The sequence below is a fragment of the Ambystoma mexicanum genome, chromosome 2p (genome assembly GCF_040938575.1).
Source record: "Ambystoma mexicanum isolate Mex_15411 chromosome 2p, UKY_AmexF1_1, whole genome shotgun sequence".
NCBI lineage: Eukaryota > Metazoa > Chordata > Amphibia > Caudata > Ambystomatidae > Ambystoma > Ambystoma mexicanum.
This window is the reverse complement of record NC_090923.1, coordinates 493,851,361-493,864,285: the sequence shown is the minus strand read 5'-3', so window position 1 is coordinate 493,864,285 and position 12,925 is coordinate 493,851,361. Positions and strand designations below refer to the sequence as shown.

At 42.4% G+C, this 12,925-nt stretch overlaps 1 protein-coding gene across 17 annotated transcripts in view; it reads right to left on the bottom strand.

The window, feature by feature from the left end:
- The window catches only part of ATP2B2 (ATPase plasma membrane Ca2+ transporting 2), a 2,164,916-nt gene that overhangs the window by 726,672 nt on the left and 1,425,319 nt on the right, over positions 1-12,925 (bottom strand). For 14 of the 17 annotated variants that reach the window (XM_069643898.1, XM_069643899.1, XM_069643906.1 and 11 more), the window contains 3 exons: positions 11,400-11,441; positions 7,683-7,847; positions 2,773-2,987 (listed from right to left, as the gene is read on the bottom strand). In XM_069643898.1, coding sequence (XP_069499999.1) covers positions 2,773-2,987; positions 7,683-7,847; positions 11,400-11,441 — 422 coding nt within the window. The remainder of the gene's footprint in view (positions 1-2,772; positions 2,988-7,682; positions 7,848-11,399; positions 11,442-12,925) is intronic. The other 3 variants (XM_069643911.1, XM_069643905.1, XM_069643909.1) reach the window with 1 other exon arrangement.

Genomic DNA, 12,925 nt, shown 5'->3' with positions numbered 1-12,925 from the left:
TGAAATAGCTCAAGTGTCATCAGCTTAGCATGCCTGAAATAGCATAACTGTTAACTGTACCTTAGATCTCATACTCAGTAAGTATACCACGCTCCACTACTTTATCACGCCGGCACACCACGCACCTTAAGCATCATTCTGCTGTATGCCATGATGTATCCCATCAGCTGTCCAGACTCACGCAGCCAAACCATGACAAACATTCTTAATCCCGACCATCCCACGCTTTACACCACACATGCCTTCACTAACGCACCTAATTGCCACCTGGGGATGCTGGAGAGGCTGTGGGGGAATTGGCACATGGGCCCACGTATGGTGGGAATGCCCAAAACTAGACATGTTCTCGGGGTAAATACACCAGGCAGTGGTGCTCACTCTGGGGAATGTAGGGGGCAAGAATAGAGGGCTGGACATGATATGCTTGGGTGGAGTCTTGGGAGACATCCCCACCAAATCCCGCCAGAAGGTATATGTTATCATGATGATGTCGGCCGTTCTAGTGCTGGCACGCAGATGGAAGTCCAAAGAACCTCAACAAGAGCATGAGTGGGTCACCAAAATATGATCGGTGCTAGCTATGGAGTGGCTCACTTACTCAATACAAGGAGAGCACATTAAGTTCAGGATGGACTGGTCTGAATTGATAACATATTTAAAGGACGGAGCGCACAGAGCATGGTGACCGAAGTCCATGACGCTGTTGGGAATCATAGACCCACAGGGAGAATCAGACCCCTCAGGCGGGCAAAAGGAGGAGTGTTTGAAGTGGCCCTTGACTAAGTGGTCAAGAGCACTGGGCTCTTCTAAGACGTGTGGATCACCTCTGAGAGAGGGACAGACTGTGCTGCTTCTCCTGGATCAAGAGGGGAAGGACGGGGAGGGGGCAGGGGAGGTTGTGGGGGGAGTTTCATCAGTTTGTCTTAAGAAATGCTAATAAAAACCAAAATGGAAAAAAAAAAAAGATCACTTCTGTGAATCAGGTCCTATGAAGGAGTTTCTGGAAGGTGGCTGCCATAAATGGGACTGATAACATAGAAGAAATATTAGCATACAGTTAAGACCAGCTGTGTGTCAACTTTTGCACTAGAAGTTATAAATTGTAATTAAAATGTAATTCACTGAAGTGGATAAGCCAGTAATGCAATGAGAATATCATAAGTGATTAGTTCAAGACAACCTGATTTGCTCTTTTTCTTTTAGTTATCAATTGTTTCAAAAACGTTGTTTAACAGAGGAAATGAGTGGGATGTTGTTGGCAAACTGACGTGGATAACTGGAGAGAGGTAGACAAGCTAGACATGTACTGACATATTCACCCAGCTTAAAACTACTTTTTATGGAGGAAACATTGAAACATTAACCAAAGGAATGTGGGAAGTTTTGCAAAACAGTGGTTGGAAAATCATTGGATTGGGATGACATTAATAAACAGCAATTTGTTTATATTTAAGCAATATGCCCCGAGAGGCGGGGGCAATACCTATAGGCCCCAGGGCATTAACTGACTAATTAATGTCCCCGCCGCTCGGGGCATATTGCTTAATTAGTACCCCGGCCCGCAAGATCTGTGTGACTGGGGCACTAAAAGCATTTTGTTCGTCCCGAAATGCTGCAGCGTTTTGGGACAAAAAAAAAAGAAACAGCCAAGAAAATGGCGGCCAGGAAAGTGAAAACGGAGTCCATTTTCCCTTTCCATGGCGGCCATCCGGAGCGGACGAGCTGGGAACAGAAGTGTTCCCTGCGCGTCTGCACCAGAAAGACGACAGAGAAGAAGGTAAGTGTAGTTGGGAGGTGGGGGTGGGGTAGGGAGAGAAAAAAAAAAGATGCTCCATGATCCCTGGCGGAGGATGATGGTATCCTCCAGCCGTGTGGCGGCACGGAGTGGTGATGGCCCTGCTTCAAGCCTCCACACATCTGGAGGCTGCCACGCCGCCCGCCATTGACAAAGGAGGCAGGAGGTAAGTGGGGTGGGGAGGGCAAGGAGGTGGGAGGAAAGGGGAAGGAAAAAAATCCCTTACCGAGTCCCCGGCGGGGGGCAAAGGCAGATTCTCAGCCATGGGGAGGCTCGGAGCGGGGCTGGCCCGCTTCGAGCCTCCTCATTGGAGGAGGGGCTGCCACGCTCTGCGCCGTGGACAAGGCGGCTGGAATCCCAACTGATTATCGAGGGATTCTCGGCCGGGTAACGACCCAGCGAGAGCCAATCAGAATGCGTGTTGCATTCTGCTTGACTTTTGCTGGGTACTTATACAGATTATAGTGTGCTAATATTAGCCTTTGTATTTTTTCAGAGCAAACAATGTGAAAAATATACTCACATTCTGAAGCAAGGGCATCACACACTGTTCCTGGTGGCTCTACAGAAATACACCTTTACAGCCCCCTGCAGTATTTCTAACGAAATGCCACCAGCTTTTGCTTATTGAACTAATACACCCTTAAGGTATCTTCACTTGATATATCTACATGTGTTGCATCCTGTAAATGAGTGCACCTGGAATGCATGACAAGCCTGCAAGGAGCTCAGTGCAAGGTAGAGTGTGTTGCCTGAATGAATGGTCCCTGAGATCCAGTTGGTGCAATGGAGCTGGATGAGGTGGTGTGCCCAATGTGTCTGTCATCTCAGTCTGTCCTACAACCTGCAACGTGTACCCAGAAGACTACAATAAAGAAACCTGCAACAAGAACACGAGGTTATTTTTCCACAACCTGTAACATACAACATTTAATCATTTTTTGTTTTATAAACATGGAATAAACTATGTAGTTTACCTTTACAGAATAAGCCAGGGAAATTGTGACTGCCAGAGGAAGTCCTTCGGGCACAGCAACCACTAAAACAGTGACACCGATGATGAAAAACTTGACAAAATACTGGATGTAGATGGGAGTGCACTCAGTCAACCACGGTCTCTTACTGATAACAAATGTCTCGACAGCAAAGTAGAGCACCAGAATGATGACTGTGATGGCAGACATGACCAAACCTGAAAAATAAAACATAAATTAGTTCTGAGTGTTCACAATCATTACTGATACGAACGGTGTGAAAAGGCTGCTAAGTGTCCAATTGGATTTAGAAATATGCACCACAATCCAGCTCATGTTGTAGCAAATAGTGTCAGACAGAGGTTCCAAGTACACCATACACAATGCAACTTTCAACCCCGAGATGGAAACATTCACCCTGCAAATGCCAACTCATACACACATTTATGCTGTTTCTTGTGTCCCACTCTGTTGTATTTCATAACTTTCTGCACAAGGCCGGGGTACAGATGCCTATTTCTACTAGTACTACTTACACAACTAGCTCAACCTGATGCTCCGCCTTCTGATGCTGCTTCAACCACTACCATTATTACTAATTCTAATACTTCTAATGTTATGCTATAGTATTTAGCACAACCTATATTCAGGGGTGTCAAGGCACTAAGGCTTCTACTACACTAGAGGCACTAATATATGTTCTCCTATGAAAAATGTTAGTGCTACAATCAATACATCACATAGCTTACATACTATTTGTAACACTAAGGAACATAATTTAAACAATGCCGAAATGTGAAGCACCATTGACACTATCGGACTTCAGATACTACTAATAGGATTAGGATTAGAGGACACTGAAGTAATAGCAATCGCCCTATGCTGGATTCCCTCATTCCTGACCAGAGAACTGAAACAACACCCATAGCCCCACTCAGATCACATACTTGCAAGCTACCATGTGAAGTACCAGGAACCAGTCTTGTGACTGTACTCTTCATACTCTTCAACATCTGCATGAGTCTACTTCTGGAACATATTAACAAATCAGCCTTCTCATGCTTCAACTTTGTAGATCAGTTCCGCATAGATGACTCAACAAAGAACACACCAGACCTCAGCACTTGCCTTGCACCAGTGGTCTTGTACTGACAATCATCACACAGTAGATTGTTGGAAATGTGTTCTAATTCAAAAGTGCTTGGGTCCAAGCTAATCAGTTTTGTTAGAACATTTGCTGTTGGTTCAATCAACACTTCTCATTAAGGAACTTAAACGGATCTACGTGCGAGGTTGAACCTGAAATTTAAAACAATGGGCCTCATTACGACCCTGCCGGTCCGGAAAGAACGGTGGTGGTAAATCCGCCACCACCATTCATTTCGGACCGGCTGATTAAGAGTCCTGCAGGTGGGAGGTGTCACTCCCGCCAAGTCAGACCTGGCTGGTTTAACACCACCCGCCTGCATGTGGGCATGGAAACACTGGCACCATTACAGCATGGTGCTGGTGTTTCCACTTCCCCATTCCTATGGAGTCCTATGGGAGAACAGAACTCTGCCTCTAGAATTACCGGGTCACCGGTGTTGTAATGCCCCGGTGATTCCGGCAATCACGGAGGCGAAATGGTAATATGAGTCTGGCGGTAACCTGCCGGAATTTCCGGCACGGTTACCGCCGGACTCGTAATGAGGCCCAATGTATCTTTTCTTTTTAAAATGTGGGGGAGACCCACCACGGGCCCCCCTAAGTATCCCAATTTTATAAATACTCCAACCCAACCCCCATCTACTTTTTCGTTTGAAAACGTCGTTGTACATACAAGGTTTTCTACCTCGCAGAATTGGTATGGAACGTTTTGTAGAGACACCACTTTAACAGCAGAACACATTTCATGAGATTTGTGGGGCATCTCATCCTTCTTGCAACAGTCCTCGATTTTGGTGGTTACCATATAGGCTACATTCACTACCTCATTGCAAATTCATCTTGATAAAAATGGTTGGATTGCACAATACCCATCACCCAGCCAAGGAACACTAGGAACATGTCAGACATCTGAATTGCAGTGTATACAGAACCTTCTCATGAAAGGCAAACACATTATTCAACCTCCATTTGAACAAATCAGGTGTGCTATTGCACAGACCAAGCAATGTTACCTTTGCTCCCATTATTTCAAACACCAAACTGACTAATGTATCTAGTAATTCAAATTCCAGCCCAAATGGCTGTTTAAGCAATCGCTTAGCTCCAGCCTTCCAAGGCAAACTCAGAGGTGGTGTTTGCTATCACCTCTAGGTCATCTCCCTTGGCACACCAACAAATGGAAATTCTCAATCTCTGTTCTCGAAGCGAGTTTAAGTAGATGATTATTCTATGTCATCATTTCTACTCTTCATGAGAACACTTAAGAGCTAATTTTATATTAGTTTCAACTCAAATGCATGGCGTAAAAGACTTGCTTAAGACATTTACTCCATGCATTAATGTCAAAGGTCATTATAATTCATTTGTTTGACAGAGAGGAGGGGTGGAACGCCACTGCTCCTTTCCTCTTGGCCATGGAAATGCTCAAGCGCTTGCGCGGGCACGCATTTTCATATTAGTGCAAATGCCGGGGATTCCTATGTAGTCCAGCGGACTTAAAGGCTATCAAAAAATAGGTGGAAGCGGTGCGGGGAGAACAATCACGGAGCAGCGAATGCATTTTACAACGGAGTTCGAAACTACTTTCGAACCACGGCGACAGGATATGTCTGATACCTGAGGAGTCAAACAGCCACACCCACTTTGCAGGTCACCTGTCTGTCGCAGCCCTGCCGCACCGAGGAGTTGGTAAAGTATTAATTTACCCACTTTCCTGACCAGAAACTACACATGGGGGAATAGAACTTAGCTCTCTTACTCCCGTGGTGTGAATACATAGAAAAAGACTGTCCTGAAGAAAGCGACCTTAATTAACATGAGCCGCTGAAACCGGTAAACAGTAATTGCTACAAATGATAGATACTAAATTTACTCTCTATATATGAGCAATTTTTTACCACCCTCCACACGCTATAGCAAACAAGATCTAAAAGAAAGCAAGTGGAGAAGTCTGTAATGTGTGTCTTTTTATGTGGGTCTGAACACAACGTCAGAGGTCCTTTTACCTGACTTTGAGTTAGTCCTGTTTTAACAGCAGTGGATGGGGTTTGACGTACAATCTCTGGCAAATAAACTTGGAGTCAACCCAGTGGATGGACGCTCTCCCCATCACGTAAACACTGTTTTTAGATCTGGTATTTGTCCCTTCCCATGCAAACACATAGGGGAAGAGAGTGATTATTGGGCACATAGTTACAAGGCTGAATGGTGCATAACATCTAGAAGAAGTTATTCTTTCCCCTGTATTTGTAGGCGGCCCAGCAGCGCTACACAGGGATAAAAGAGGTTGCGAAAAAGGGACATTCAGAATTTAACTCTATCCTTTTCTGTCTTCCTACACAGCCTTGCCACTGTGGGTGTTAAAACCCATAGTAGCTTTTTGCTCTGTTAGAAATAATTGTGCCCTTAACCACGTGGGTTTTATTCCAAAGGACAGACTGTTTCCCGGCTTTGGAAAACAGACTAGTGTTTGGTTTCTTTCACGTAAACTTGAATGCAGTTGGCAATGGTCCAAACCTTTGTGTTATGCAATTGTTTAAGTAAGGACATTCCCTGTTAACTTAACTATTCATTCCCTGTTAACTTAACTATTTGCCCCCTCATACTTTGTCAATGGACTCCGTAGGGATCCATTGTAAATGCTACCTGCCATATGTACATTGACTCAATGTGCATAGCAGTGTGCATAAATTGAGGGAAAAGGGCAGCAGACACGATTGTATGCTGCCTTTTGCCCGCACCTTTTGCACTCCACCATGCAAATGATGAACATTTGGTGGCGGGGACCCATCTACGTGTAATTCTACATGTAATGGGTCCACACTGGCGAATTATACATTTAATTAAAAGGTGCTCCTTAGCGGCCAAGGGAGGAATATCCTTGAAACTTTCTGAGACTAGAGATGCTATGTCCCTCCATATCGAAGTATACAAGTCTGATTGGTAGGCCAACTCTGTACTTTGCCCCTTTTGGGGCATACCCAACAATTGAGTAATATTGTCTCCTCAATGTTACTCATGGTAAGTAGGCATGGATACTATCTGGCGTTTAATTCATATAAGGTATTGACTTTTCGTGTACTTCTGACTCTCACCCATGAGGATTTCGATGTACCGCATGTCTGCACGAAGATCATAAACAGGATTGACAATTCACGAGTAGACATTTGCTACTGGTGCTACATTAGCTCTCTATTTAAGAGATAGACATTTGCTACTGGTGCTACATTAGATCTTTATTTAAGAAATAGACATTTGCTGCTGGTGCTACATTAGCTCTCTATTTAAGAGATAGACATTTGCTACTGGTGCTACATTAGCTCTCTATTTAAGAGATAGACATTTGCTACTGGTGCTACATTAGCTCTCTATTTAAGAGATAGACATTTGCTACTGGTGCTACATTAGCTCTCTATTTAAGAGATAGACATTTGCTACTGGTGCTACATTAGCTCTCTATTTAAGAGATAGACATTTGCTACTGGTGCTACATTAGCTCTCTTTCTAAGAGATAGACATTTGCTACTGGTGCTACATTAGCTCTCTATTTAAGAGATAGACATTTGCTACTGGTGCTACATTAGCTCTCTATTTAAGAGATAGACATTTGCTACTGGTGCTACATTAGCTCTCTATTTAAGAGATAGACATTTGCTACTGGTGCTACATTAGCTCTCTATTTAAGAGATAAACATTTGCTACTGGTGCTACATTAGCTCTCTATTTGGCAGAGCGCAAGATGAAGTTCAAACTCCAATGCTCACCTGCTTTTCCGATCTGCACTGCCAGTTTTGTTAACTTCCCTTGAAGGACAGATTTCTCTTTCTTGGGCATGTGCACCCTTTTCTTTTCCTTGTCCTCCCCCTCTCCGCCTTCCGCACTCTTCAATGGCTGCATTTCCATGGCTGCTGCTCCATCGTGTTGCTTCACTATCAGAGAATAAAATATGTTATTGCCTTTTAAAATATTTGTGTATTACATAAAGTCAGTTTCACTTAAAGTCGTATATTTCCACCTCTGTGTAGAAGACCCTGATGAGCTATACTTAAATCACAGTGAATAGCAGTTCATCGACTTGGCTTTTCTATTGTGATCTGTTTATAGGAATGCATACATCTTGGAGTCAGTGATATCAGTTGAATTTGGAAGTGATCTAATGCAAGGCGATTCCTGTCTGCATACCCTTTAGAGAAAGCATGTGGAATCACCCCCACGCCCCTGCCTTTAACAAATCCACATGATATTATACGAAAAACTGTGATTACATTCTGGAGGGTTTTGCAAGAGGTGGGTAACACTGATTGGTGCAAAACGGTTACTCTGGGTCAATCAATGTACTAGATAGAGTGTCAATGTTGCCATTAAATTAGTATACAAAGGTTGCAGAACAATATACAGTCCACTTTGGGGTGCAATCTAATGCAACTGGACACAACTCTTGAGCTCAAACGAATTTGTGGGATGACAGTGAGAGGATACACCTTACATGTGTCTGTTCCTCATGTGTTCATACTGACTGCCCTTTAAACAGTCCATAGATCACCACTTGGCCTATGCAGATATGACATGTTGTGATGTTTTTCAAGAGTTTCACAAATGTTTGAGCCTTTGAAAGCATTCACAGCAAGCCTGGCTTCACATCTGATCTCCTCCAGAACCCCTTGCTCCTCATGAGTTTCTGTATATCTCCACACAAGAGAACACTGGCATCTCGTTCTTCTTAACTATGACAAGAACACATAGGGAAGGATTGATGGTCAGGCAGGGCATAGCTGACTGATTTAGTACCGTGATTGCAGATTTTGTGGTTAACCACAGATAAACCATGAATATACAAGGGCCGGTTGCAACAGGATAGTGAAAGATGCACCATCAAATACGACCAGTTTTGTTAACGTTTGGCAAAATAACAGATGTTGAGCTCTAGGTTCTTTGATAACTCAAATCCAATCTACTATTTATTAAAATATGATTTTATTTGCTCGTTTCAATTTTAAAGATAAAAGCTGTATGGATGTAGACAGGCAAATGACTTGCTTCAAATCATGTGCACAGCTGGCCAACTTCAGCTGATTTTCTGAACCAACTTGCTCACTGTTTTCTAGGGAATAATGTTGTAACTGTCTGATGTGGACCAATATGTCAAAGCATATGTTGGCTATATAATATTCTACAGTGTATATGGGACGAGGCCAATTATTCTAAGGGGGCTGAGCCATTTTGGGGATGGAATAAAAACTGATTCCCATATGTCCGGCCTCTTTCTGTGATTGCTCAGACATGTTGGACAATGGATGCAATGTCATGTTATGTATAGGAATATCGAGTGGTTAATAAGAGCTTGCTCATCCTTTTATCACTATTTTGTTTCTCAGTATGCTGAGTCCTGGGTCCAAGAAATGAATGCAGAGACTCAAGCTCTACCTTAAAAATCAGGGCAAACATGGCCTAATCGACCAGACTGCATTATTTCCTTGTAGGGAGGAGCTTAATATTAATTTGCATACCGATGTTTACTTCTTTAAACATTGCAGGTAGGTTTAATGCAAATAAAACAGATCATGTAGCAATGATTTATTTGTTAGGCTAGCCCCATACGTTTTGTCTGCTAGCTTTCAAAACCACTTTGGCCTGTTAATTTGGCAGCAATACCGATTATATTACTGACATATTGAAGACACAAATACTGAGTATCATTGCTACAAGATCCTCTGCTGTATCTCTTTACAATAAACCCAACAACCTGCACTGTTTGGTTAGCTAACAAGGACTTCCTGCCTCTTTTATTCTCTAAAGGGACAGATAAGCTACACAAACTGACAAGGCAAATCTCCCCAAGGAATTCACTTTTGCTAAGAAGAGATGAGTCCATCTTTTCCAGCCATGCCTTTTTCTCTTCGGGTTTAGTTAGTTCTGCTGGACAACTAGACAACTGGAAACGAAACGTCATACCTCTGCACCCAAGAGGGGAGGTTGGCCCATCTTCTCAGCTTGACCTGAGAGTTAAGTGAATGGAGGAAATCTCTTTGTCAGCCGGTCAGACTGTGCAGATGGCTTGCTCGTATCTGTTTGGGCATCATATAGTGGGCTCAGCAGCAACCTATTTAAGTCTACAACTTTTCTGTTTCCAGCTGCTGGTGGGTAGGCCTTCTGATTTGATGAATGGACTGTCTTATACCAGCACAGTTTTAAAGAAACAAAAAATAGAAGATGTTTAACTGCCGCTAAGCATTTTCTTTAAGGGGTAACCAATTTAATTTCTAAAGCCTTCTGTAACATCATGTGCTAGATGGTCCACATGAGCGGTCAAATTAGTCAACTAACGCAATGCTTTGTCCGACTTTAGATTATGTTTCATTGCCTCCATTTCCTATTGTAGCGCTGCCTCTCGTGGAATGCTCAACGCACATTGATTTCCCAGCGACATGTATGTATTGTTGTGAGTTATTCTGCGGGCTGTGCAGGTAATTTGAGGCATGTGCCAAGAGCGACCCTAGCACATTGCACATAGACGAAATACAGGACAGTCTGGGCGCAAAATGGTCACATCTGTGGCCCTTGTTGGCCAGGGGTCACCGAAAAGGAATTTAGGGTGGGATGTTAGAGAGTTCTGAACAGTACATTGTGAGCACAAACCTAGACTAGCATGTATCTACTGAGCTTTGTCCAGGCATTAACATACCTTAAACAATACTCTTGTCAAGAAGTTGTGCTTAAACAGTAGAAGTTGGTTATTAGATAGGGAAAGAACGGCTGATTATCTCTTTTCTCACATTTTCCCTTAAGGGTTCATTGTACTGACAATCACTCAAGCAACAAAAAATGACTCTGCTCTAATACCAAACCCAATTCCGTGGTTTGCCCACAGAGTTTTTTACTGTTATTTTTTTTCTGTGTCATTGAGAAACAAGTTATCAGTGGTGCCTAAACATGTTCTTGTGTTATGATGGAAAAAAATTGAAAAGAGCATGCGGACACGTTTTGTTTCTTTGTTTGTGTTTATGTGATGTTGGTGAACAGAGCATGATGGTGAAGATCAAACACACAAGGTAGTTGACCAGTTACTAAAGGTCTCTTTGGGGCCATGCCTAAGTTGAAACAAGTAGCTGTTTGGGCTCACAATGCACTACCTTTGCCTGACAAAAAAATCGAACTTATATACTAATAATGAAAAAATGAATGGGCAGCACGAGGAACCAATAAACTACTGGAACATTCTGTCACAGTGTTCGGTAGATGCCATAGCGGAAAGTAATTTGGAATTCTCCTCATGGACACAGATTGCTTCCTAAACACGCTAGGCTCTTTTTGAAACAGTATTTTATTCCAATGTAACTTCCACAACAAGGTGACATTATCTGTTATAAGACTACTCTAAGAACATTTCATTACTGTGTCCTATTGAATACAGAAATAAGGGAATTTCACAGTTACACGCAATCTCTAGGGAACTAGTGAAAGAGTGAGTAGAAGAAAGTTACCTTTGTTCTGGCTGTTCTCCAGATTCCCATCCTGCATTTTTCCTACATGTTGAAAAAGTATGATAGACAACAAAAACAGACGATAAACAACCATCACGGAGACAAAACACCACATTGGAAATAAAAATAAAAGGGCAGGCAAAGTAATGAGATGTAGGTTTTTTGCACATTAATGCCCCAGAGGTATTATTAATGTGAACTTATTTCAATACATGTACACACTGATAATTGGATGAATATGCACAAAAGAGGCTAACGCTCCACCGGCTACTGTCTAATGAAGGCAATCTCGCTACTCCATAGAGGCAATACACCATGCTGCATATTTTATGGGCAAAAGAAATTAACGAGATAAAATCTAATAAAAAATTCAACACAAGCTGCGGGTCTTTCGAAAACTTAATATTGAGTCCTCCCAAATTTCAATGCTGCTTGCAGGATATGTATTGCGCAGTTTGGTCAAGTAAACATGCCCAACCCTGCAGGGACTGAAAAACATGAATCTTTGGGGTTCCTGCAACACACGCATTCAGCCTAAACTGGACAGGAACTGTCAAGTGTGTGTATTACTTGCGTGTTCCTTATGCGAACTACAACGAGTGCTATGAAGTGTACATCTAGCATTTAAATCCTTACATCCTACCTATTGCAGACGTGTCCATGATGGTCCGCGTGCCAACAATGCCAATGATCAGGTGAAAAGTGTTCAGAGGGCAAATTGTGGCTCTGGCCACCAGCAAATTATGCATGCAATGTGATTTACACAGAATCACAGATGCAATTTGCACAATCATAACATGTGGTGGAATGATATTACAACAGTATGTGCAAACATTGTTCCTGTCTTAATCTTTGGGGAGGAGGACGGGGTTGGAAAAAGTGAAATCTGTCCCTTATGCCAGGTTCATTGTTTAGTGTGTGAATTAGGTTCCTTTATTATGTAGTCCTCATTTACATTGCTCATGCATTGGCCTTTAAAGATTGTGTGGGTCTGTAAGTGCACTGTCCTTTCACCATTAAGTCGCATGTAGACATCTGTTCATTGCGCATGGTGCTTTTTCACAGTTCTGTGAAACTGGTGCAGTTGTGTACATTTTTCCAGCTGCATATTTATTTGGAAACTGAGAAATGCTCAGTAAAATGGTGACACTGTATCATATTGGTAAAATTGATCAATTCACATTTTCATGTGTCCTCAGCTAATTAATGAAAACAACTATTATCCGCAGAATAGTGGCCCTAAACCATGCATGAAATGGGGAAAGATACATGGTTGAGTTTGGTAACAAATGTCTATTTTTAAATGATCTACTGCAAATCATTATGTTTCAGATATTTCAACAGCATTGACATATATATTGTCTGAACCTCTGATAAAAGGTATGCATCATTAAATGGACATTATGGCTACGCTCTGCTTTAAAAGCTATGGAACTTGAGTGAAAAATAACTTTGGCAAATGGTGATTATGGCTATGTAATGGCTATAGAAATAGTGCTTTTTAATAAGTGACGTTCATTGAAGTC